The sequence below is a fragment of the Melanotaenia boesemani genome, chromosome 11, assembly GCF_017639745.1.
Source record: "Melanotaenia boesemani isolate fMelBoe1 chromosome 11, fMelBoe1.pri, whole genome shotgun sequence".
Lineage (NCBI taxonomy): Eukaryota > Metazoa > Chordata > Actinopteri > Atheriniformes > Melanotaeniidae > Melanotaenia > Melanotaenia boesemani.
Window position 1 is genome coordinate 26,530,703 of NC_055692.1, and position 26,876 is coordinate 26,557,578.

General features: G+C 39.1%; 1 protein-coding gene across 4 annotated transcripts; it reads right to left on the bottom strand.

Moving 5' to 3' along the window:
* Positions 1-850: 850 nt before the first annotated feature.
* On the bottom strand, positions 851-26,876 carry fgfr1a (fibroblast growth factor receptor 1a). 4 transcript variants are annotated; one of them, XM_041999101.1, is made up of 18 exons: positions 26,212-26,876; positions 22,347-22,527; positions 15,605-15,847; positions 15,046-15,135; positions 13,384-13,556; positions 11,641-11,764; positions 10,386-10,576; positions 9,991-10,141; positions 6,980-7,170; positions 6,455-6,600; positions 6,053-6,174; positions 5,157-5,267; positions 4,336-4,526; positions 4,062-4,184; positions 3,310-3,380; positions 3,057-3,194; positions 2,289-2,394; positions 851-2,202 (listed from the first exon to the last, which is right to left on the bottom strand). In XM_041999101.1, exons 2-18 carry the CDS (start codon positions 22,498-22,500, stop codon positions 2,026-2,028), a joined length of 2,502 nt encoding a protein of 833 aa, XP_041855035.1. In that variant the 5' UTR covers positions 22,501-22,527; positions 26,212-26,876; the 3' UTR covers positions 851-2,025. The 4 variants fall into 4 exon arrangements, with proteins under 4 accessions (XP_041855035.1, XP_041855034.1, XP_041855037.1 ...); XM_041999100.1 differs by having other exon boundaries at positions 6,974-7,170; XM_041999103.1 differs by lacking the exon at positions 9,991-10,141 and adding an exon at positions 9,076-9,220 and having other exon boundaries at positions 26,212-26,875.

The following is a 26,876-nucleotide window of genomic DNA, read 5'->3' on the forward strand; positions in this document are numbered from 1 at the left end:
ATCAGAGCAGAACGGAGACATTCAAGCTGAGTTCACAAGTCATAACTCTCACCTGAGTATAGGTGATTTAACTGTTTCCATACTGGAGGGGTGGATAATGAACTTTGCTCCACCAAGCTCTTCCTTTGCCATCTGTCCAAAGTGATAACACCCTCTACCTAATGGCACCTCTGCGCCATTAGCAGGTTATAAAGCAAGGCCTCACCTGTCTTTTCTTTTCTGAAATAAAGCTCTTCATCATCACCTCAACCACGGCACACAGATTAGGCTTTATTACTCCTTGTTTCCAGGAATAGATAATATTTCTCCTAAAACAATTAGATCATCTGTACATGTCTAAGTCCTGGAACATGTCCTGCTGAGAATTTAGTATTTTGGTTTTAATGTACAAATCAAAACAGGTTCTGACATTAAAGTGACATGAATGTTATTCATTAGCAGATAAACTGCGTGCCCCTTTTGCTGTAATACATGTGGTGAAGGGTGCCTGCACTGACCTATACTGTAAGAACTGGCTTTTAAAAAAAGGGTTGAGAGTGCGACTGATTCTAGCCTGTTACATGGAGACTGCAATCCAGGTGATGCATCAGTCAATGGCAGGAAGCCAGAGCCAGAGACGGGCATCAAGGTTGTTGCAGCTGATAGATTGGAGTGTAGCTCCAGCACTTGCCAAGCCATTCGCAGTCATAAATTACATGTTTACTGCCAGCTGTGGCTCTCACCACTCGCCAACATTTCTTCTGATGTCAGCAGCGCATTATCATATCTAATCAGACCCCAGCAACAAATGTTAAGAGGGGTGGGAGATCGAAGTGGCCATCATTTCATCTCTATAAACATAATTCACATCCCGAGCATGAAAATCTTTTTATTTATAGACCGGTTTATGGAGTTGGTTCACACTCTGAAAGCTCAGCCTGCTTGTTTATCAATAACATTTTATTTAATGTAATCCTTTTTACGATGACATACGTCTTCTGCAACCCTTCATCAGAAGTTATATGGCAGCAAATGTAACTTCTGTCAAAGCATTTACAGTAGAAGATCACATGAAAGTCAGGCACAGTGGAAGTGCATGAAGTTGACTGAAGCAGATTACTCTGGATTTTAACTAGCATGATGTACAACAAGAAATATTTACAGTTGTGACCATCTTTGAGGTTAAACGAACAATGGTGGATGAGGCGAGGAAAGTTTACGCACACATACAGTCATACACAGACACAAACACGTTCGGAAATCTGGAAATCTGCTGGAGCGTAACGCTAGTTCATGAAATGTGTTAACAGTTAAAAAATATAAACAAATATATATTTTTCCATTGCTGGTTATTGTAAATTAAGGAGAATCAAGGCTGTGATGGAGTGAAAAAAAAAACTGGCCATGTAATTCTCAGCAACACCCTCATGTAACAACTGCCCCTATGGACTGTATTAGAAAATAGATCCACCAATAGCATCCTTGTACAAAAGACAAAAAAAATCCATTATGGTAATAAAAATAAGAGTACAATGTAAATATATTTTCATAATTTTCTAACTGTATTTACAAGAAGGGAGTGAACAATGCAGTGGACCACGGTGCTGCACGTCTCTTGGTTGTATGTTCTCTGGATTTGGTCCGAAAAGCTCAATTATGTTGTCCCCTATTCATGAAATGACCACTGAGGAACAGACAAAACAAAACATAAAAAAATAAAAACTAAAGTAATCTTGGTCAGTCCTTTCAATTCTCTTGATGCAACACTGAAATGCCCAAAGTGTAAATAGTGAATCTGACACTGAGACAAACAGCCCCTGCTGTTAATACAAAGTGCCCCGTAAACATGACCACCACCGAGAACCAGGAAACAGCTGCGGCCTGCAGTCCATGTGATCCATCGAGTTCAACAGTGTCTCCAAGCTCCTCTTGCACAGAGCACCTCTTTTTTTTTTAGCTTCATTTCTGGGAACGTGGGGAGGACTCCAAACTCATGAGGAAGGGAGCAGAGGAAATGTCAATGTTCGTCTGAATGAAGAAGAGGTATCAGCGTTTCTTAATGGCTGCCCCATTGGAGTGAGGAGGGAACTTTGGCAGACAGGGCTCTTCTGCTCCAGCATCATGGGAAAAAACAGAGTCCTCGCCGGAGGAGCAGGTGGAGCTCCGAGTGTCCGGGTAATTGGGAGAATATTGGTCCAGAGGCACAGAGAGCTCCAAATATTCCTGTAGGTACAAAGGGACAAAACATGATTTCACTTCTAACACAATGTATGTGCAGAACCATGTTCGCTGAGTAGAAGCACACGGACCTGGTTAGACGTCATCGCCAGACAACGATCTAGGTCCTCCACCAGCTGTTTGAATGTTGGTCTCTGAGAAGGCACAGCATGCCAGCAATCCCTCATCATCATATACCTGCAGACATCATATGATTAGAAAAAAAAAAAAAGAAAATCATATCTCCCCAAATAATACTCCTGTGTCAACAATAGTCAAACATCAAATCTCCTGCTACGTCAGTGTTAAATGATTCTGAGTGGTCAAGAAGCATCGCACTGAGTGTCCAGTAGCAATGGATGGGCAACATAAAAACAAAAGTGAACGCGTTTTAGCTGGAGTTCATTAAATTTCAAACATTTCCTTTTACTGGTCATCACACAAACAATGTCAGGAAACATTATGTTGCTAAGCACCTGGAACTTTTCAACAACGTGTAAAATAAATATTAATGCCATCTGTTTGGACTAAGCATGAAATATGTAACTAAGCTTTCAAAATGAAATGAAATGAAATGAAATGAAATGAAATGAAAAATACTTTATCAATCCCTTTGCAGGGAAATTCATGTAATTCAGTTCTGTACGGAGTCACACTGAACTAACCGTTCCTAAGTTTTATTAATATATTCTCTTAAAAATGACACCACTTTTTCTGATATGGATGATTTTTCTTCCACCACTTTAGCTGGAAAAAAAAATCCCACCAATTAATAATATTTCATTTTTACCTTACCAAAGGTGAAAATGAAAAAAGGTGTTAAAAGTTCATGCTCAAATTTTGTGTAGAATTTTCCTTACAGCTCATGAGTGCACGTTGAGGGCTTGTCCATTCGATGGCCTTCTTTCAGCAGCTTGAACAACTCCTCCACCGGGACCCCTGGGTATGGAGAGCCTCCCAGGGTGAAAATCTCCCAAAGCAGCACCCCAAAGGACCAGCTTTAAAAAAAAAAAAAAAATCAGATACGAATTTCTACATTGTCTGGACAACTAAATGTTTATAATCTCATTCAATTAAGAATGAACTGGCAGAGCAAGGAGACATGATACTCACACATCGCTTTGGTGAGTGTATATCCGGTCAAACAGAGCCTCAGGAGCCATCCATTTGACTGGTAAACGACCCTTTGAGAAAGATATTAGTGTTACTATGCTAAGATATGTTCATCCAGGCTGTGATTTTAACACACACATTCAGCACCCAAAGACGGACTCAAAAAAAAAAAAAAAAAAAAAAAGGAGCGCTGTGTCTTCATTGCACATTGGTGTCATGTGAGAAAGTGCATAGGCAGCACAAGTTGTTGGTGGTGGTCAGATTTGCCTTTGAGTAAGCAAAGGAGGCAGTAAAAGGCAAAACAGGCTTCATGTGTCAGGATGAGCCGGCATCGGGAGCACACTATTCTAACCAACAACGCCATGCTCACCCAACGGATTCTGTGAGTTTAAAACACGCGCTGCTTTTTTTTCTTTTTTTATTCCTCATTGCTAGTTCAAGTCTATGATTGGCTTTTCTGGGTTAGCTTCACTAAACCATAAATCTACCTCAGTTTGAATTTTTTATACTACGCTTTACTTCAGTGCTTCATTTTCAAGAGAGACCTGTTAATCTACTGCAGATTGTGTTTTAGCATCTTTTTAACATTTATAATCTCAACAAAACATATCCAATTATTATTTAAAAAAAAAAAAAAAAGCTATTCATTAATATGAGGTACAAATTTCCTTAGATGGTAGATTTGTTTTCACCAAACAGTCCCTGTGTGTTCTCAACATTTCTATACAATTAAACAAACCGAGAATACTCACATTAGTGGTCTTCTTATAGTAGTCAATGTGGTGAATATCTCTGGCCAGGCCGAAGTCAGCTATTTTCATCACATTGTCCTCCGTGACCAAAACATTGCGAGCGGCAAGATCTCTGTGGATGCACTGAACAAATAAAACCAGTTGTTTTATTTGTAAATGGCTGAAAGGGAGTCCTTGGAATTGGCATGTAAGGCCTCAACTTTCATGTATTTTTCATAGATTCAGCAAATTAATTAAATGAAGCGGAAAACTGTGTGGTATACTTTGTAGCTACCTTTTTTGAGGCCAAATACTCCATGCCTCGAGCCACTTGGTAAGCACATGACACCAGGTCTTTGATGGACATGTTCTCCAAAGGAACCTGGTCTGGGTTGTAGCAATACTCCATGCCTGGTGGGCGCCGAGCTCGCAAGTATTCCCTCAAGTTGCCCTTGGATGCATATTCAACTATCACATATAAAGGTCCTAGAGATTGTGGAAAGAAATATAAGGATGAATAAAACAGAACAGGGCCTGGCTTCATACTTCAAACTGCCATTATATAATACAGGTTAACATCTAATAAAGATTACAGATCAGTTGTAATAACATTCTCTAAAGGGAACTAATATACAAATCAATTATAACATAATTTAAGACATGAGTTTACAGAAAAACAAGCTTTTTTTATCTACAGGTAAGTAAAGAACATAACCTGAAGTTACTAGTAGAAGTGGTGAATACTGAAAATGTGTCACTAAAATTACTTTCGATGTCAACGCAGATGGTAAACACAGTAAAATAAAACAGAGACGGTTGTTAGACTGTGCAAGCAGCAGAGAGATGTACACTGCAGGGTCACTCAAGTTTAGATTTCTTCCCTTATTTTCTTATTAAGAGGTGATGGGAGAGAAATGACAGCAGCTATGTTTGATTCAAGCTGCGAGTTCGGAAGCTAGCGTCAGATTTATTTATGCATGCTATCCTACACACTCCTCAAATTCAAGGCTCACAGCAGAACTCTTGTCTGAGGAACAACAATGTATGTGTCTGTGTGCATGTTGGTCTAGAAAACCAGAGCAAGTCAGTAGCAGGCCCCTGTCGGTCTTGTCCTACCATCCTGTGTACAGGCTCCCAGCAGATTAATGATGTTTTTGTGCTTTCCGATAATCTTCATCATCTCCATCTCTGAAATTAGGTCTGACAGATCTTTCTCCGTTGCATCAGCTGCAAAGGAACAAAACAAGTTATATTAGGGGAAATAGTCCAATTTCTGTTAGTTAAAAGGTCAAAAAGGCTTTACAATAATGACCTTGCAAAGTGTATTCATTAGGAGCAGGCTGATGTTTGTTGTTAGAACAGTGAAAAGGGAAAGGAGTGTACTGTATGAGACAATAAATTCTATTTTCCCTCCGTCTTCACTCCCCTTTACAGTTTATTGAACACTGTTCATGTGGAATGGCTACAAGTCTCTTGTGCATCACTGCTTAAAGCTTTTTTGTCCGTGAAGCCTGGACTTAGTGCTTCCCTTAAACCAGTGGTTCCAGGATCCAGTTTCTTCAACCTGAACCCAGGCCATGCAAACCCGTTCTGATAATTACCAAACAACCTGTTACCCTGTTCTCCCAACCAAATCTGGACCCAACCCGTTGAAATATAACCCACAACTCATAGTACTGATCTTTGGAGGTGGTTTATTACAAGCTGAACTTAACATACTTTATACAACTTGCATCATATTGCATTGATTCATATTATCTCTGAAATGTTGCTGCTCACGGCGATATTTTTTAAACCAGACTTCTTTGCAAAAACAAAACATCCCCGCTCCCTGGTTTAAACGGTGATCTTCGCTCATTAATCACAAATTCAGCTCTAAAAAAGTAAACCACTGTTCCTGATCCTTTATTTAAAAACCAAAAACACAACACGGCTATTTAATAACTATATTTAAAAGAAAAAAAATACTATTCTTTTAAATACTATACTTTTTAGGGGAGACGTTAACTCACACTTCAACATTTTTACTGCAACCTTGGTCACACGGTTGGGCTTCTCTTTATCCAGACCCAACGCCTCTGCCATCACCACCTGACCGAAGCAGCCTTCACCCAGTGGTTTTCCAAGAACGAGTCTGTAAGGGGGACAGGAGACAATCACCGGCTTTCGCTTTTGAATTTCAGCCATTTTTAAAAAAATCTATACTTGTTCATTTTCAAACATACATAATTATTGTAGAAGTAAACAGGTAAAGTACATTTTTATAGTCAAATTAACATTTTCTCAGGAAAGACTTCACACTGGGCACCACTTTTCTCACTTAACTCAGCAACTATTCCAACCTATGAGCTTTCTGTCAGCAACCCGTGTATCTAGTCTCTAAGGTGCTTTCGGAGCTTTTATACATGGCTTACTTGTCCCTGGGGAGCTCCCAGCGGGGATCTTGGGGCAGTTCATACTCAGACACTCCTGACAGCATTGGAGAGCCACTGGAGGAGAGGCGGGAGGGTCGAACTAGCATCACTCCAGAATGGATAGAGGAGCTTGAGTCCACGGACACCTGAGGTAAAAAAACAGTGACATTACTCTTCTCATAGTGGAACACACACCAGTTTCAGTTTATCTACCAAACAGTGCCCTAAAGAAGAATATTGCAACACAATTTCTGCAGTTTCTTTGAAGGATTGTGTCATAAACACAGGTGTGGTTTGGAGTTTTAGAGCTCCTCAAATACTCATACTTACCAGATGTACAAGACCATCAGAAGCTACAGGGAAAGCTCTGGGAATACATTTATTTTTAACAATGGCAGCAAAAAAAAATGTTTAATAAGCCAAATGTATTTAAAAGTATTGTTTTTAGATAAATCTGAACAAGTAAAAGAAAGAAAAAGGTGAGAAAATATAAACATTCCAAACCCCCTATCTACTTTCTGTTACCTGTCTGCGCAGAGGGATGCTTTTAGCCAGCTTGTGGACGGCCAGCTGGCTGTTGAAGTCGCTCTTCTTCGAAGAGGTGCGAATCTTGAAGATCATTACGATGGCAACCATGACAGCGATAAAAAAGAAGCCCACACAGTAGATGACCACCTCCAAGTAGGTGTGGCTGGCTGGAGGGTAGTGTGTGATGGCTAGACGAGGGGGCAGGGTGACAGGGGGCAGGGAGGGGTGGGGTCAGCTGTCATAATTTAACTGTACATACACAAGTACATAAAACAAGCTGCCAGCAGCAGCAGCAGTACAAAATAAATGGCCAAACCAGAAACACACTCACACACACACACACACACACGTAAACGTGTAAAAGTCAGAGCCTGGGACATATATGGGACTGAATCTTACAATGCACAGGATTACACTCTCAAGCCAAATTCAACATTAGCTAAAGAATGACCGCATGTAATAACAGAGAAGTTGACAGTGCTAAGGATCTGACTTTCACACAGAATATTGATATTTCACACACAATATTTCATTATGTTCAAATATTCTGACTCAGTCACTGGTTGAGCTGAAGCAACATACAATAAGCTTGAGCTCAGTGCAATCGTAAAAATAACTTTACTTAATTCATACAGTTAAAAAAAATTTACTTCAATATTAATACAATGTTAAACAAGTTGTGTTGGTTCTTATAATGCTGATAACATAATTTATGTGCTTAATGTAAAATAAATAAATAAATAAAAGAAAATGTTCCAATTCAGATCTTGTTTTTTTCCTCCCACTAAATGAAAACACCAACATTTATTCATACCATCAGCAGGGGTGTAATGGAGTCCACATTTCAGTAGAAAAAATGTATAAACATACTTTGGTTTGAGAGGCAGTTTTGTGTATAGGAAACGGATGTCAGACAGACCATTTCTAAATAAGTTGTTTTGGTTTTGTGACTTATTCCACCACTGAATTTAAACCATGTGAAGGTCATAAATGATGCAGTTAATTGAGTTAGACTTTTTCTTCTAATTACATACAGAAACTTCTTAAATAAATGGAGCTACTGCTGTCATCATTTGTCGTTATCTCAGTCTTTTATGAAGTCAAAACCCTTGACAAAGTATTTGCTGCATGAGAACACTCATGTTATTGTCTTTACAAGCAAAGTTTAACAAGCTAGCTTTGTCAGTGGTGAATATAACCTACAACTCCTACTTGCATCTACATTTTCAGAAAGTGACAAAAATGCAGCATTTTGTATGTTCATTTACTCTCACAATAAATGTACAGTTGCAGAAATGGCAAAGCATCTTAAATTATTTGTGCTGGAAGCACCCCATACTGAATAATGCATCCCAAACCAAACATACCCACTGAAGTGTACCATTACACCCCCAAACCAGCACCAGCAACACAAGTGATTTATACTTGTGTGAAAAGGCTGACTGACAAGCGGCTTGATAATTGGAGGAATTCCCATTCCAATATCCTCTGGAATGAGACACATCCACTACAGCGAGCCAATTATCAAAGCCAGCCACTGTGCTCAAAGCAGGAAATGACACTAGCAATACATGTCATTTGCAATGCTTGTCGAAGAAAATCAGCTTAATACCAAATCAAATACAAATATCAGTTAAAAGGAAGAATAGAAGAGACAGTTCAAAGTGAAATCTGATCAGAGCTGCCAAACAACCCCTCTCTAAATATGATGTTCTACCTGGCTGAGATTGTTAAATATACTTCTGGGTAGTATTTTGTATATTTAAAATATCCCAAACCATGAACAACTCTTGGGCTGTTTGGCATTTGCTGATTTAATTGGAAAAAACAAAAAACAAACAAACAAAATAAAAAATCAGCAGAGCATGCCTAATACTCTCCCCCATCTAGAAGGTTCAGATGGAGGAGAAGCCATGCTGAGCTCAGAGAGGGAAGTTTTAGTACATGTTTAGCCCTGGCTTCCTCTCACAGTGTCACCAGAAATGAAGTCAGAAGAGACCCTTATCTGGCAAAATGTGAAGGTGGACAGCCTGGCTTGGGTTGAAAATAAGGGATATAATGAAGATGTAAGAGAGAGACAGAACCACTGATACCTTCCAAAACGGTCAACCATGCAGAGTGATGAGAGTACCCGATAGAATTGCCCGCCAAGCAGGTATACTCCCCAGCGTCCTCAAAAGACACATTTCTCAGTTGTAGGACTTCTATTTCGTTGTTCGTGGTGTTAAGGCCAGCGGTCTAGAAAATAACAAAGGAAGTAGACCCGACAAGAGGCCAAAGAGAGAAAAGGGGACCATAAGTAAAGGATTCTGAAAGAGAAAGAGGACGGAGGAGCGTTCCCCTCCTCAATCCAACAACATATGCCCAAATGTCACACCAAAAGTCCCGACAGAGCTCTCTGTCAGGAAGAGCCCTCCAGTATCTGTTAGTGGAAAAGATGGTCAGGTGAGTCTGTACCGCTGAACCGTACTCTTGGCCGCACCATCACCACATAAAATACCTCAGTTTCATCTCTACATGCAAGAGATGGGCATGGAAAAATCCACAGCAGAACAGGACACATCACTATGCCAGCGCTAAACAAACAGCAGGAGGAATGTGAAACATAGACAAGCAGAGGCAACAAAACGAAGGGGAAAAAGAAGGAAAGAAAACAGAGAGAGTTTTTGAGCTGTGTAGAGTGAGCAGACTTTGAAGGGCAAGGGAGTGAGAGTAATAGAAGATGGCAAGAGAGGCCCTTATTAGGAGGGCATGGCACAGCACAGGGATGGGGCAAGAATGAGAGCAGGTCCAACTTAAACCTGAGACTAAACACTTTCAACTGTTCTGCTGGGAATTTTCCATAGCGTCATTTACAGTCAGGAGCACTGAAGAGAGAGGGAGGGAGAAACAGAGGGAGGGAGGAGAGAAACAGCTGAGGTTGACTTGAGCTATTAGACTCTAGTTTGTCCAGGTGGTCCTAGTAGCCCCTCCAATGTGCCGTCCCTGTACTGCTGCGTGGTGGTTACCTGAGGGCTCATATCTGATGACAGTCAGCCAGGCTGACTGATTGGCTTCCCCTATATAATTGGACACTTTACATGTATATTCTCCACTCTCCTCCTCAGTCACATTGTAGAGGGTAAGCACCTGAGCATCCGAGCTATTAACCCCCGAATGCTAGAAATAAAAACAAATCATATGCAGCACAGAAAAATAAACACAGTTGACAACACAGGAACTTTGTTTTTTAAAAAAAAAAAAAAAAAAAAAAGCACAGAAAACAGTTGTTTCACTTCCAGTAATGGCAGTTAGGGTAATTACATGACAATAAAGAAAAATAAGCAACTCTACTAAAATAAGTTCAATCCTAACATTACAGAAACCAATGAATAAAGAAGGACTGCACAGGTTATGCTCCTACCTTGAGGACACGGACGTACTGTTTACCATCAGGTCCAACACTGCTCCCATTGATCTCGATATGTTTTAGCCACTGAATATGAGGCTGGGGGTCGCTGAAGACCTTGCACTCAAACTCCACATCACTTCCTACCACTACGGTACGATTGGCCGGCAAGCCAGCCTGCAGGATTGGCCGGTGGGGAGAGCGCTCTGCAACAGAATCAAAAAGGCATGAACAGATAATAGACAATGATGGATTTCTTGAAAAAAGGAACAGAATCTGGTTTCTGTCTGTTTCAATGAGTTTGTTTTTTTTCCACTCTTCCTCCAGCCTGGCTGATACACTTGTATTTGTTTTGTTTTATTTTTTTCCCCCCTTATACCGTGCTGTTCTTACTTTCCTGCAAAAGATTTTATAAAAATTAAGTGACGTGCATGCCCCCAAAAAGAAAAAAGAAAAAAACATGGGCATGATATTTTGACATTTGGAGATTAGTGAAGCAGAGAGGCGACATTCAAGACAAACAAATGTGCAATATTTGAAAAGTACATACGGCTGACTGGTTGTCAAACACAAGCCAAATAAAACCATCCCGATGAGGCTTTAGTTCTGGAAAACCACCAGCACTGAAGGCAGACATGGCTGACTAGATTATATCATACCATAGTGCTTAGTTTTAAGTTTTGAAGTTATAATAAGCAAGTAAATTAAGCATCTAATCTGGAGAAATCACAGTGAAATTATGATGTTTTGGCTACATTTTAATGATAACTCTATAAAGTAAACTTGCAAGCCAATAATCAGGAAAGATGTATACTGTACAGGCTTTTCTAAGACAGACATGCTTTGGTCCTTAAACACTTTTGATCCTATTTTCCCCACTAAAACAATCCAAGAGCTTATCAGACTGCAGACATCTACTGAGGTTGGCCAAAACCCAGAGAACAACAGAGGAAGTGGGACTGTGATTTATAAGACCTATGACTTTAGAGCGAGTCACAGAGGAGGCCCAAGTGGAGTAATCACTTCTCCCTTCTATATGAGTCCATCACTCATATAGAAGTGTGTGCAATTTATCATAATTTGAACAAAAAGGACTTCATTCACCCGACACAAGGACTGCATCCCTGCGCTCTTGGAGTAGGGGTAGCATTTGTTTGTCTCATCAGGTATGTAGACTTCAAATATTTGAATAAAATGATTCACTGAGACTAGAGCCTCATGAATATTCAACAGGAGATTTAAAAAGCAATTCTGGGCAAGGAACACTTACCGACTACATCCAGCTGGTAGGTGTGGTTAATGCTGCCATATTGGTTTTCCACCACACAGGTATAGTTTCCCTTGTCAGAGGGCACAGCAGATTCCATGATGATGGTCCACATGTGCTTACGAAGCTAAAAGTAGGAGGGGGAAAAAAAAAAAAAAAAAAGTATGAAGAAAACAGTTTACCGTTGGAAAAACGATGAATGATGGACTTCTTTTAATTCAGTTCAAAATCTGATTTAGTTTGTTTTACAAATAAACTAGATCTTACTTCCTGTGACATTTAGTAAGGGGTTTTAGGCAGCCGATCCTTTTCCAACTAAACAAAGACCACATTTTTATATGCAAGTGCCCCAACCTGCCTTTTGAGCTCTTTTTTTCCCAAGACATGTTATAATTTTTTTCTTCCATAAATCTGCCAAGACCGGCAGTGTGTGATTAGCCAACTAACCTCTAAGGCAATGGTAACATCAAACATGTATATACACACAGACTGAGCCATACAGTCTCCCTCATTTAGCTAAATATGTGATGAGGGAGCCCAGCTGCCTGCTGCCAGATGTGTTGTGCTTGACTTCTTATGCATATGGTCTAGATTATTCCAACCCTCCTGCACGTCTCCATACTGAGGATATGAACAATAGAAGGCCTGCCATAAAAGCGAGAGTGTGGGAGGGATGGGAGACGTCCCTGGCCGTTGATGCAGACCTTTGCACCTTGACTGAAAAAACAGCAGCCAGATGGTTAAGTGTGCTGCCTGGCTGGGTGGAGGGTCTAGGGGAGACGAGAGCAGCAGGCAGCCGAGAGGAAATTCCTAAATGTGTCCCAGCTGGGGAGGGAGATGGCTAGGGAAGCACGGTACAAGACTGGATTAGCCCCATACCTTGATAGGAAGAAAAAAAATGTAGAAAAGAAGGTGGATTGTGTTTTTTAGAGTATGAACATGCATCCAGCACATGTGGGCAAACTCCCACATGAAAGCAGATGTTTTATTCGATTCCTATACCAAGCTTCTGGATTACTTCAGTGGCAATGCCTTTCAAGAGTTAGAATCCTAAGCCAAATAACAACTAATTAGTGGAATTTGACCTCAGACTTATTTATAAAAGCAAACGTTTTGAATATCTCTACAAAATGTCACAATGCCAGTTACAGTAAAGCAATACAGTATATAACACAGATCCGGTATCGCCAGCCACACCTGTTTAGTAAATCCATAGACTGGAGTTAACTTTATAACCATTAAATGCCTGGAGCTTAAAAATTTGTAAGCAGTGACAGTCACATTTAAATACAGGAAGACACTGACGAAAGGACATGATCCATCACACGTCATAGATACAGCAGGAATCAGGGTGAATCTACTGCTGCATGGATGTTATTACAGCGACGACAATTACCGATACCTAGAACGAGGACAACCAGTGCTATCGTTCATCCAAACAGAGGGCTAGGATTGCCCACCTGGAGGTACAACTAAAGCACAACATTCCATTTTGTGGCATAGAGTTTCAATTTACATTGTTTCTCGGGTCAACTGTGAAACTTGTCTCTGCGTTTCACTTGCAGAAAGAGTTTCTTACTCCAGGGGAGGGGGCGGTGATCTAATGTGGAGATGAGATCACTAACGCATCTTCACTCAGAGTCAAAAGGTTTGAAGTGATTCAATAAAAAAATGCTTTTGATATTGCTTTGTGAGAAGCTTTGGGGAACAAAGTTTCAAAAGATTTTTTATTTTTTTATTATTAACCTTGAAGCCTCCAATGCGATGGTCTCTCTTGAACTCCTTCCCATTCCTGTACCATTTCAGAGTGGGAGTTGGGTTTCCACTGGCCTGGCATTGAAACTTCACAGTTTTACTAGCTGGTACAGCATGAAGCTTTTTCTCCATTTTTTGTGGATGAACCCATTGTGGGGCATTTGCTAAAAACAAAAAGAAACAAAAACACATTCATACATTTTGACACAATTATTTACACAAAAAACCAACTAGATTAACAAAAATACAATAAATTATATTAAAAAAAAAATATGTATATATCTGACTGCATAGCTTACTGTCAGATATTAAAGGCCTATTAATAAAGAGTGTGGATGAAAGAATTTTAAAAGTTAAAAGTTCTGTAACATCTTGTAGACTTATAATTGGAGAACAGCTGGAGAAGTTTAGTTTAAGTACTTAAAATAAAACTTTAACTTTAGGTCTGTTCAGTTTTGGCCAGGGATATTTTCTATTTCTTATTCTACTGTTTGGAATTGAAATGTAATTAAATGCTTTTAATCAGACATTACTAGAGCTTCAGTTTACAATATTAACATCTGTGTCTCTTATTTGATTCAGTCGTCCACTAAAATCCATTTAAATTAAAAATATATATATATATATTGCTTTTAGGGGCAAATAATGTTATGCAATAAAAATGTGATTAATTGAGATTAATTCATTACAAAGCCTCTAATTAATTAATATTTACTTAATTTAGTCCCATCCTAATATTTATCTCTTTACTTATTTGTTAGCGTTGGGACTGTAACATGTTAACACTTTGTAAAGGTGGAAAATTTGGTAAAACAATGTAAAGATAAATGCAATTAACAGCAACAGAAACAGTTGTAGCAAAAGTTTAGTAAAGATATGGGTGCATACAAATCACATAACTGATGGGTACACACCAGGTTATTACCAGAACTCAGAACTAAGGCATTTAGTTAAAATAATAGTTACTTCTACGTCTCAATATTCATTGTGGTTTCCATCACCAGGCTAGCAATTATGTTATTTTATTCACAGTTTTTCCCTTCTATAGAGGTTTTACTGGTAATCTTTTAATTACATAATCTTGTTTCACCTTCCTCTGCAACTGACTGGAGAAGCAGCACTGCTGGTGCTTATCTCTATACTGTGAATATACACACAGTATATTCATATATATAGTCTGCCTTTCTTTAAAAATATGTAATTTATTTCAGCAATGATACATTTGAATAAAATTGTAACTAGGAATTATTTAGTCAAATAAAAAAAATACTATATATAGCCCAGTGTAAATTAAAGACTGTCATGTTTTCCACACTGCAGCTGCTGGATTCTTTGTGGCCAGAACGAGCAGCAGCGACCAGATGAAGAAGCTGGTGTCTTAATTGAACTTTAGACAAATTGGGGGACATCCAAGGTTAGCCACAATTAGTCACCAAAGAGACAATCCTTGTGCAAAAGCTGCCACTGAGGCAGCAAAGATCCTCTGATTCAGAGCAAAACTATTGAACCAGTTGTGAGCCCGACACATGACGGGCTTATAAGTGAATAATAAAGCTCTGAAATCTGTGACCATAATAATTACTCATCTGCGTGACTCAGCAATGACCATTTGTGATGGCAGCATTAGTGAAGTGAAAAAATTTGATCACTTACTTATCAGTTTTTGACTACCCAACAGTTTGTTTTCCTCTGATGAAGACTCCTCTTCGTCATCATCATCCTCAGATGAAGCCAAGATATCAACTAATTAAACAGAAAAATTCATGTGAGCAAAATTCAATGTTGTATACTTCTCTGGGCAGAGTTTTGCCAGATGTACCACATTTGAAGCAAAGCAGCAACATTTCAATAGCTGTTTTCCCTCTTAATTTAAGAGCAATGCATGAAAAAGCTGCACACACAACACATGGGTTAGCATTCACTTGAATGAGGTGTGAACTGCACTGCTGGATGACATGAAACAGGTTTACTTGAATGAAATGGATTTCTATGTCATTAAATGTCAGTCTAATAGTTGTATGAGACTATAGCGTGAAAATATCTCAAATCCAAAAAGGAGTAATAAACATACTGTTCACACATAGCAATTTACAAACTGGAAAGAGGAAACTACTGGGAATAAAATCTGTTTTGTTTTTCTACCCAAAAGAATCCTGCTACTGAGAAAAGCTCCCTGATTTGTGAACGCATTTTTACTGTAATGATGAATTACCTGTGACATTGAAGTAAACACTGTGGTTGCCAAAGGTTGTGCATGTGTAAAAGCCGGAGTCAGTCAGTTCCACATTTTCTATCTCCAACTGGCCGTTGCGGATGCGAGTGTGTTCTCCATCCACAACAGCAAAATGGTCTTTGGTCCAGTTAACAGCATGGAGGGAGTCCTTGGCAGAGCAACTCAGCTCCAGACGTTCCCCAAGATAGCGGGTGAACAACTCTGCTTGCGTTTCCACAGACACTACAAAAACAGAAGAGCAGGGCATGATTACTTACGTCATGACACTTAACACTGATGATGTTCTGAGCAAATATAAATCACTTACTCTAGAATTTTGAAAAGCATGTAGGCATTCATTATTAAGATGATATGGAGCATATGTGTGTTACACACACACAAAAACAGATTTCATTCTGGGAAAAGTCTGCTGCTTGTAAAATATGAACCCCCCCAATTCCACCTCCTTAACATACAAACAGAATGGTGAGGCACAGCTAACTTTCCCACTAGAACAGGTGGTTTAAAAAGGTCTTATAGCTCTTGTTCAAACTTTGACACACTATTATGTAAAAGTGTATGATAATTCCTATTAAAAATGAACTGCATTTCACATAAAGAAATAGTACACAGATGGAACAGAGTGCTCTCACACAAAATTAGTTGAATCTGTACCACAAACTCATTAAAAACTTCCACATTAAGACAGATTGCAAAAGTACTACCTTGATTCTCTCCCACCATGCCTACGTAACCTCTCCCCAGAATTAAATTGTATCTCAAATTAGTCAAGGCACCATAATCAGGCAAACAAGGAGTTACTTGAGAGAGGAAGGTGAAATTCAATTAGAGAGATGAGAAGAGGGGAAGTGTCACAAAGAGAGAGAGACACCTGAGCCCCCTGTTCTATAAGACCACGTAGTCTGCTAGGAGGAAGGACTAACCCAATTACGCTGACATGTTGTCCATCACAGTGTTGTTGTTTTGCTGGATACAAAAAGGTAAAGGTTGTCACTGACCAAGCTGAAATTCTACCTTTAGGATGTCACTTTTAGTATAAGCCTGGTTAATTTGAAAAATATCTACTTGGTGATTGGATGTACTGACTCCTCCAAATATTATTTCCCATATTATGATTTTTTTTTCCCCCTGACAACACGTTGCTTTTATCTTATCAGAAAATATTCCCAGAACAAAATGACATTCCCCTTTTGCCATTTGTTAACCCAAAAGTCAAACCCCAACGACAAGCAGTTTTAAATGATAAATCAGGAAGACATACAGAAAATCTTCCAATTTGGGAAGCTAAAAACTTTTGTATGTCAGAAAGATTGTTTTATTCTGTGATGTTGTGATGATGACTGTGTATCGTATGTTCTGCAGAGCAAGAACCTGCTGGAAACAGTGTAATACTGAGTCAGACCCGATTGGTTTTTAACCTTTTCCTGCTAAAAAAAAATAAAAAAAATCTAATAAAAATTTTATAAAAAAAAGTACTTGCAATTTTATCTTAATAAATGTAGCAAAAAAAAACTTTCAATCACAATCACTGCACCTGTTTATAACATTGTTCTGTTTTAGCCATGAAACCTTTCCAGAATGCCCTCAGGCATCTCAATTATTTTATTTGTCCTCTTCTTCCTTTCCCACATAGCCTCTTTGGCATTACAAACAAAAATGGAGCTAGATAATCAAATACCACAGTGGTGAACAATCCACTAACATGAGATAATTCTGAACCATTCTCAAAGGAAACCTTTTTTTTTTTTTTGTAATGTACTTCCTCCTGATCACAACATCAGCAAACCTGCCTAATCCCTCCCACCATGACAACAAAGGACTTCAAACAATACAGAGGAAGAGAGAGGAAGGAGAGCAAGCCAGTGAGCATGTGCATAGTAGTGAGTAAGAGCTGGCCTACAGTGGCAGGTTCTAGTACCAGTTGCTATGGTGACCCCACTTGGGCCTAGTAAAGGTATTTCCTGGATCACATATGTCTGACAGGCCCTTAATCCCAGCAGGAAAGGGGGCCAGGGGGTAGGATCAACTTTCTCCTCAAAAACAAAACCAAAGTGGGGAAAGCAGAAAAAGCATTTAGACCCCATTTAAGCTGCTGAAATATAAAAATTTATTTTCCAGACAAGCCCCACAGACATTCACATTAGCAGTCCAGGTTTTTTTATAGATATATTTTTTGCCTTCTTGAGACAACTTAATAGCATAACCATAATTTCTTACCGTTATAAGAAATTATGGAATTTCTTTTCTAATTCTGCATCTTTTCAGCTGGTAGAACTGCCTCTAACCAAACATGCAAAACATAAAAAGGGAAGAAAGACGTGTTGACAAAATGAAATATTTCATGGAATGTGATCTGATAAAAGTAGCACAATGCCCAACATGCTTGCATGCTATGCTTGCAGGTTTTATGCAACTCTGATGCCCTCTTTTCTGCCACCAGTTCAGTGCAGCCAAATTCACAATTCACTTGCTCTCGGTTATTTTTCCCTTTTTGATGTTGGACAAATAAAAATGCAGGGAAAAAATATTTATTTCCAGCACAAGATCATGTTTGCAAGCAGAGACTTATAAAACTGATGAATGTAGAATAAAATGATACAGAAAGTTGGAGGCCATTACAGGTTGTCTTATTTAACTGACAATGTGGTGCAAAAGCCCCTTATGCTTACAGGGATGGCATGAATAATTATCCTACTGACAACTAAAGAACACACACTAAAGAACCAACAAGCAGCAACAAGACTTTGTCAGATTCACACACTTTAGGAAATGTTAATTTGGAAAACACTATTTCAATATGTGACAGTTGAAAAGCAAGGAAGGGGAAAAAGAAGACAAAGAAAAAAAAGAAAGAAAAGCCAACATTGAAATTTTTACTGGCTTAACTTGAGACCTGATGCAATATTTAGACATGTTGCAACACACACACGTTTTATTCCCTTTAAGACCCGGAGAAAGCTTGCACGCTTTTACCTTTTAAACCTGATGTGATGTGAGCTTTGCATTAAGTGTTTTACCAAATACATTTTTCTCTTTAAATGATTATAAATACTAAGACAGTTGTTTAAAATAAAAGTTAAAGGTTTACTTTCGAAGCAAAGTTCTCAGTTTTTCTTCCCTATTTGTAGGTTCAGCAGATGAGAGGCATGAGCTTTACTGAACAGCCTTTTTCCAGAAAAACCTATAATGAACCTTAAATGAAGCCTTAGGTCTAAAAGAGTTCATGTAGATATACTGTAAAGTGATGGGCCATCACCAGCCAGCTAGAACACAGTATACACACAAAGTGTGTATACTGTGTGTGGGGGCTGTCTAGTATGCTTCTGTCCCTGCTCACTAAATGGAGATGTCACTGATAAGGCTGTGTCAACATCCCAGCTGTTAATCTGAGTCCAGACATCATAAAACACCCATAAAACTGAAAAATATGCCTGTTGCTTCATTTAAAGCCACAGTCAGGAGGACCATTTGTGCTTCTGTTACAGCCCTCCTAAAACAGAGTAAGATTATAGCACAACAAAATTCAGAGAAGTCAGTCCCATCACTCCAAAACCAAGTTAAAAGATAAATCTTTCTGGATAATTTATACACATTTTTAAAAATAACAGCACACTGGTGTGGAGACACAAAACCTATTTTTCCAACATTTCACAGAGTTAAGTGCCAAGTTTTCACACATCCTTTGAATTGAGGATGTTTCATCTCAGTTAATCTTCCTGCTACTATGAAACAGTTTCAGGAAATAACCCACCTGGAATGCTCCAACATGGGTTCAGTCAACCAATTGAGAAAATTGACTGACATGATTTATAATCAGCCTAATTATAAAAACCATGAGAGGAATTTAAGCGCAGAACACAGTTAGGTTTTAAACAACGGGTGGAGTGGGGGCCGACTAATCTGTAAATACATGAACAACTAAAAGGAAGGGTTGGCGCCAGACTATGGAACTTTCTCTGGCTACAGCATAGGAAGCAATATGCCGCATGAATGACCTTTGGGATTTCCTGCTCTCACTGGAGTGATGGTTGAATGCAGGAAAGTCAACTTAGTTGAGGCTCTGCGGTGGCACGTGGAAAAATTGGTTATAGCGAATTTTCCTTGCCGATTCGACCACGCTAGGGTGAAGAGGTGGGTATAGTGTAGACAAAAGGCATCACAGGCAGGAAGCAAACGACTAAAACCATGCACGTTAACAAGTAACAAAAAATTCAGAGTACTCTTCCTAAAAGCACTCCAGTGGAGGACCTTTTCATTCTTAAATGAGCCACTGACAATCAGCATAGATTAGCGCTTGGGGGGGCTACGAGGGTTACTCTGTTATTCAAATGAGCTCTGTTACATTTAGTCTTACATTATGTCTTTAATAGACAAACACAGTAAAATTACGTGGTTCTACTACCTTTTTGTCTACTGTTGGCTTAATGCAGCAAAAGAAAGTTACAGGTTTGCACAGTTTGGGAAATAAAAATGATTTGTAAACACATTGATAAATAATTAGGTAATACATTACACTTACATCAAACTATAGTTTTGCATTGAATGAAACCTTAATTGAATGAACTATTTGTTTCACCAGCTCCAGATGGAAATATGAAGAGGCTTAAAGCTGTTAGTTTTCTCTCTTTCCATGTTCCATCTTTTTAACTTTAAGTAACTCGTCTAGATCTAAAAACCAGGGGAATGCAGATTGTGTTCACAAAAAATACCACATCATTATTACTTTACAATCAGCTCAGCTGTGGTTCTCTCAAGTGACATTTCTGTCTAAAAACAGATTCATTTTAGAACTGTGGCAGCTCGACATGTTAAAGAATTGGCCACTAAAAGATCAGTGCAGCTTCCGCCCTGAAAGGTTTAGAGAATTTGAATCGGTCTCCATGCAACTCCCACAGAAATTCAATGAGCCAAATTTGTTCAAGGAATATTCTTTTCTTATGCGTGTATCACACAACAAAAAAAATCTCCATTGAAAAGCAATAAGACACATAAAACAAGAGCATTTCCATATAACCATTTTGCTTCTCTACAGAAGACAAAAGAAACACGACTAAATGCCTCTGCTGAGATTGTTCGTCAACAGCTGAAGCCATCCGTCACCCAGCAGGGAAGCGGGGGGAAAGTGAAGCATTCTCAGGCAAAATGTCAGAGGGAGAGCACAGAAAAAACACAGAGGCACATAGGTGGTACCTGGCCATTTGGTGATCAAGAACTGGGTGGAGTGTAAATGTAGACTTCCCCCACCTTGGTGGAAATTTATTGCTCACCTTTGAGCACAAACACTCCCCTCAGAAAGCCTATCCTCAAGGATAAGGAAGGGTTTAAAGTAGCATCTTTTTTCAAAAACAGGCTAATTTATAGTTCCCTGGCAGTTAACTCTTCTTGCAGTGACAACAAATACCTTTTTATTACAAAGAAGGAGAGAAGCAGGGGCTGCTAGGTAGTGGAGCTGCCCTCAGGCTACAGATGGGAGTCATTTACTCCTCCCTGTCCCACTGCTGACTTAAAACACAGCCACCAAGTTTATTTTAGGGCTCAGAGCTCAAGAGAGAGCTTCTTGCTTAATTACTTCAATTATAACGCTGAACTTTATCATATTCTTTTGCTGTTCTCCACTTCCGAGTGCAGAATGTAAACATCCAAACCCATCTGCCCACAAGACCAGGCAGCTATTACACTGCTGGACAACACCCAAGAAACACATTTTTAAGGATTTGATTTCAGTGCCTCTTTCCCCTTTCCAGGACTGACCTTGTGTAACAGCCGGACAAGGCTGAATTCTTTACAGAAACTTTTATAATCAACAAAAAACTAATTCCACATGTAAAGACTTGTGAAATAATTTATAATCACAGAAAATTTAATATGCTTAATTGGCCTGGAAAAATAGAAAAAGGTCTAACTGCTAGTAAGGAGCAGAACTGTTCTACAAGTGATGCTGTACACTCAAAAAAACATCAGACTCCAGCAAATGGGGGTTGTGAGTGAACACTGACGCTACAAAGAAGACTTCACCAACGTCTGGAGAACGTCAGGATTACATTCCTGTACAAAGAACAAAGCTTTGCTTATCAATGGGCTGCTTTTTAAGACATAAGCCAAGATAAGTCAGTCCTAACACGTTTAGAAGTTCAAACACTTGCATTACATTTAATACTACTACCACTAGTACGTGGGCCATCCCCACGACGCTTAATTACAGTAAAACTGCAAAAGTATTTTAGCATTCCACCCTTTCATCCCCACGAAACCAGGGATTAGCCTCCATGAAACCGATCATGTCTGAAACCAGGTATAAAGGTGGATAGGTTTGAGACCTCCACAGTCTGTGGTATTGTGAGTACAGCGTAACCGCACCACTAGAGGATATGACGTCATTGTGATGAACGCGCCAAACACAACAACAATAATGGCCAACTGTGTTGTGGTGCTGCTCCAGACAGTCCTGGCTTGTGTACAGCTTTAGCACCAAAATGCACTGCTTTTACAACACAGTATTGACTGATATGTCATATCTGCACGTGCGCTATGTCTCGTTCTAGCTCTGGAGTGTTACTCTTTAAGCGCCCCCCACAGCCTTGTAGTGTGTACTATAGCTCTTTTGTGTGGATGTTGAAACCATTCTCCTAATTTTCGCCACCATTTTCACACCTGAACCGGCTTCAGTGCCATGTGGACATAGCCAAAGTCTGAGTAGCGTCAAGTTGTGAAGTGCTCTTACCTTCATCAGCGTTAGCAGGTCGGCACTGCGTCCTTAAAACTTGGGTGAAGAAAGTCAGAAACAGAAGTATACTCGACCTCATCAGCATCCTGCTGACGGAGCTAAAACTACTGGCTTTTACACAACTGGAACTCCATTCAGATCGGTGGGACATCAGCTGTGCGTCATTCACAGTGCACCGCTGAAAAAGGAAAAACAAATGAATAAGTGATCAGAAAGATAGTTATGCCAAAGCCAAAAGTACATGGTCCTCCTTAGCTAAAAAGTGTATGTTATTACCATGCTGAAGAAATCCTAAGCTTAACTAAAACTAGATTCCGAGCTTACATTAAAATGTATCTCCAACTGATTATAATGTAGTGGTAATGTTTATTTTTGTCAACAAGCAATTTACTCGTCTTTTAAAAAAGGAAGAGAATATTCTATACGTTTACAAAAGGTCAAGGCAGGTACTTCAGCACTTAGGCCTGATCATACAAAACACTGATAAGAAATCAAACCAGAAATCCTCTGATAGCTTAAGAAAAACATCATATAAATCTTGCTCAGTTTTTAGAGTAAAATATACACCTTGACGACTGTTACCGTTCTCCGATACCTTTTCTGCTCAGCAAGTTTAAGGCTAAAAAAGTCTTTAAAAAGTATCTGCAGTGCCCTTCAAAACGAGGAGTGTGTGACACCAACATGCACATCTGTTTGAATCATCACTTCAACAGCATCTGGCCACAGAGATTAACACTTCCCCATAGCCGACATGACCCCTCTTTCCCTTGAATAATTTGTTAAAGAACAGAAAAAATAAAAAACACTCTGTTACATGACACTCATGTTGAGAGACCTGCCAGGCCGTCATTTCCACACAGAGATCAATCACCTAGCAGTTGGTTTTAGTTCCTAAACCCAAAATGACCTCCCTGCAAGCATTTGCTACCATGAGCTGTCAAAAGATCGCCAAGAAATCTGACCCCAAGATTACAGGCCTCAGAAATTAATCAGAAAAAATAAGATGAAAAATAAAAATGAATAATAAATCAATGTTGTTACAAAAGATTTTTTTTTAATTCAGCAAATTCAATAAAAGCAACAACAGCTGGGTGATATATGGTTTAAAGAAAGCCCAACTTGGATTATATTCTCTCATGAAGTCCAGTATATACAGATGGGGTTTCCTTTAAGAGGTCATTGCTTTTATGAATGTTCCTCTCTGAAACAGCCATTGTGTTATCCTCAAAACCAATTCAATTTCACTTTCCAAGAAAGGTCTAGTGTTCCAGCAGCTGAGCTGGGTCGGAGGGGGGGTCCAAGGGGGATAAAGAAGCTTGGTCATCTCTGCTCTGTAAGCTATGAGTCAGTATTTGGGAACCCTCCAAGAAAGTGGTCCTGCTGCCAGACAGAAGAAACTGCAAAGAGTAGCCGACCGCTGTTCCCTGGGCCCTCATCACTACAACAGCCGTCAATGTTTAAAAGAGGAGGAAGTAGCTTCGTTAAAATACGGTGGGGCGTTTTGTCATACTTCACTCCCCTGGGATAATAGGTTAAACATTCAGTGAGTGAGTCTTGCTGTCATCTGCTATGGCATACTCATCTTGGACTGGGAAACATTTGTGAGTTGGGGCTGACACATCGGATACGAATATTTTATTATATTGAAGTACTTCTGCAACTATATTTAGTTTATTACTCATCAGTAAAATACACCACAGGAAATTTTAAAAAACTCATGCAAATTATGATCATTACTATGCATTTTTCTAACCTGATATCAGACATATGACATAAGATTCAAGCATCATATTTTACATTCATTTATATTCATGTGTATTGCTTACATTGAACTGAAAACGGAGTTTCAGTTTAATTTTTAAATTGGAAAAGCAGGATCCTTATTGACTAGAGCTAACAAAACACCTCTAACATCTATGACTATTGAAATACTGAAATAATTTATAGAAGTCACCGATATTCACTGGGTGAGGAGAGTATGTTCCTCATTCATATCCAACTATCTTTAACTGTATGTTTACAAAACGAGTCACTTTATCAAACAAGCTGCTCCTTTTAGTATTTATAATATAATTTCCAATGTTGAATGTTTAGTAGGTTTTCAACTATAATTTGTTAGAAATAATTATTGTAGCTAAAAAAGACCTTTGACTTTTTACTTCTTTACAAAAATGGTAGACGATTAAATGTTTGGGGAAATTCTTGTTGTTTGTGGTCTAAAGAAATCAAAGTATTTGCTTGATAATCTGCCAAACTAAAAACGAGGGTTAGACTAAACTGATTAGAACATGCATGACACATTTATCCTCTCTCATTATACAAAGACAAAGGTTACCAGTCTAACCCATAACATAGCCCACACCATAATTACTGTTCACTGCCATCCATGCATAAAATTCCTCAACTCTCAAATTCTGTAACCCCCCCCAAATCCATTCCCTCCACTTCAGTCTGCGCTTGTAGACAGCAACAGGCCAGTCTGCACATGGCTGCAGTTCAGTGGACATCAGACTATTTCCCTGAGGCTACTGTTTTCACAAAAACAGACACCTAGCTTTTTTTTTTCCTTTTTTTGTCTTTGCAGCAATACTAATTGAACCAGTGGCTCACAACCAGCATGCCACTGCAGGAGATCAGGTGTCATGAGATTACACTAAAATTTAAAGACAATGAATTTCAAGCCACCTGACACTTTGCCATTTGGTTTGGCACTTTAACTCAAAGTGATTCTTTTAGCACTGATCACTATCTGAGTGTTTGTTTTTCCTCCATACCTATCCTTTGGGATTTCACAGGGATGGGTAAAACATGCACTAAAAACAACCTAAGCCCCTTCAAGAACACAGGGAGATTTCAAAAATCAAATTAAGCTTTAATGTCCTGAAAACAACAAAATTATTCATGTGGAAAACTTACGCACATAAGAAATATTTGAACAATTAATGTTTGAAAACTATATTTACTGAAGCACACAACTCAAGCAACAATAACCGTGTGGCATCAGATCATTCTAACAAATTAAAGAGAAGAATGATTTTTTATTTCTCATTATATGGTTCAATAAAGAAAGAGAAAAAAAAAATCCCCCCTCCTGGAACTCCCTACAGGCATCCTTCTTCACTTAACCATCCATCTTCTCCTTCTCCCTTTGCAACATAACATTAAGATCTTTATATAACATTAGGCAGGCCCCCTCTAGACCAAGTCTTCATGATAGATGTAATAATGAAGGACTGTGGATATCCTCCGGGAATATGGAGCATATAATCTCAAAGTGAGAATTGAACAATACTGGATTTTTCTTTCTTTCTTTTTTTTCTGACTGGTTATCTGTCCCCGGGGAATAAATTGGAGACAGCTGAAGGAACCATTTTCATGAAACACATTTGACAGAATTGTGTCACCAAACTGCAAAGAAGTTCAGAAAAGTGTGATGGGTCAAAGAAACCAAACTCCATTGATTAAAATAAATAATGGCCTCGCGTGGAGATGAAAACTTCAACTAAAGTTTTAAGAGGACTCGAGGCAACTCCTAAGTCGTTTGCACCCTTTCATTTACATGCATGGGGGAGCTCTGGTGTTTCTGCGCATGAAACCCTCTGATGTCTCCCAGAAAAGCATTATTTCGAGCAAAAGCACAAACATATTTCAGGAGAAGAGGGAAAACTGAAATATTTGCTTGCCATTTTAAGATATAAAATTCATTAGTTGGTCTTTTTTAAAAACAAATTAAGTCCTTGAACAACATCAACTCACTACCATGGCAAACAATGGCTAACTCCTTTAACAGGTAAACAAACAATAAAATGACGCCAAATCAAGGAATGGAGTTTTTAAAAAAAAGAAAAAAGGACCAGCTCACCTTACTGGCGGGGAGCAGTGAAACAGCCAGTGTTGGTCAGATAAGGAAGAGTCCTGAGCTGAGATTTGATGCAGGAAAACTTCCAGAAAAACTGTATATCCAGACTTTAATGCGTGGCCCGTTAACGAAGCTCTCGCGCGCCGAGATATCAACGTCTAGCTAACAGGTTTGCGCATATTTCTGCCAAACTTGTGCGATAGAAAGAAAGAAAAAAAAAAAGAATGTCGCCCCACTCAGAGAGCCACAAAAATAGAACACGGAAAAACGTTCCGAATAAAGTTTTGTTTGTCAGTTCATATAATTTTTTAAGTGGATTCAACTTCCGTTGCGATCACTTTCTTTTATCTTACCTAGCTAATCAGGTCCGAGAAAACTACGCGAGTGGAGCCTGTGCGCTGGTTTTTGGTAATCCCTTTATCCCAACACGTCTCGCACGCAATGAAATCTAGTGTCTTCACTTCTGGAGATTGTATAGAAAAGTTTCTCAACTCAATCTAAGAAAAGACCCAAAAAAGTAATATCGCTCAGTGTTGTTCTTTTTTGACTTTAAAAAGCGATACTTAACGCAATCTTGAAAAGTATTTTGACCATTCCTGGCGGAGAAATGCTGTTCCACAACGACAGTCCGGGTGGCTCCAAACCTCCCCCTCTTAAATCTGAGAGTA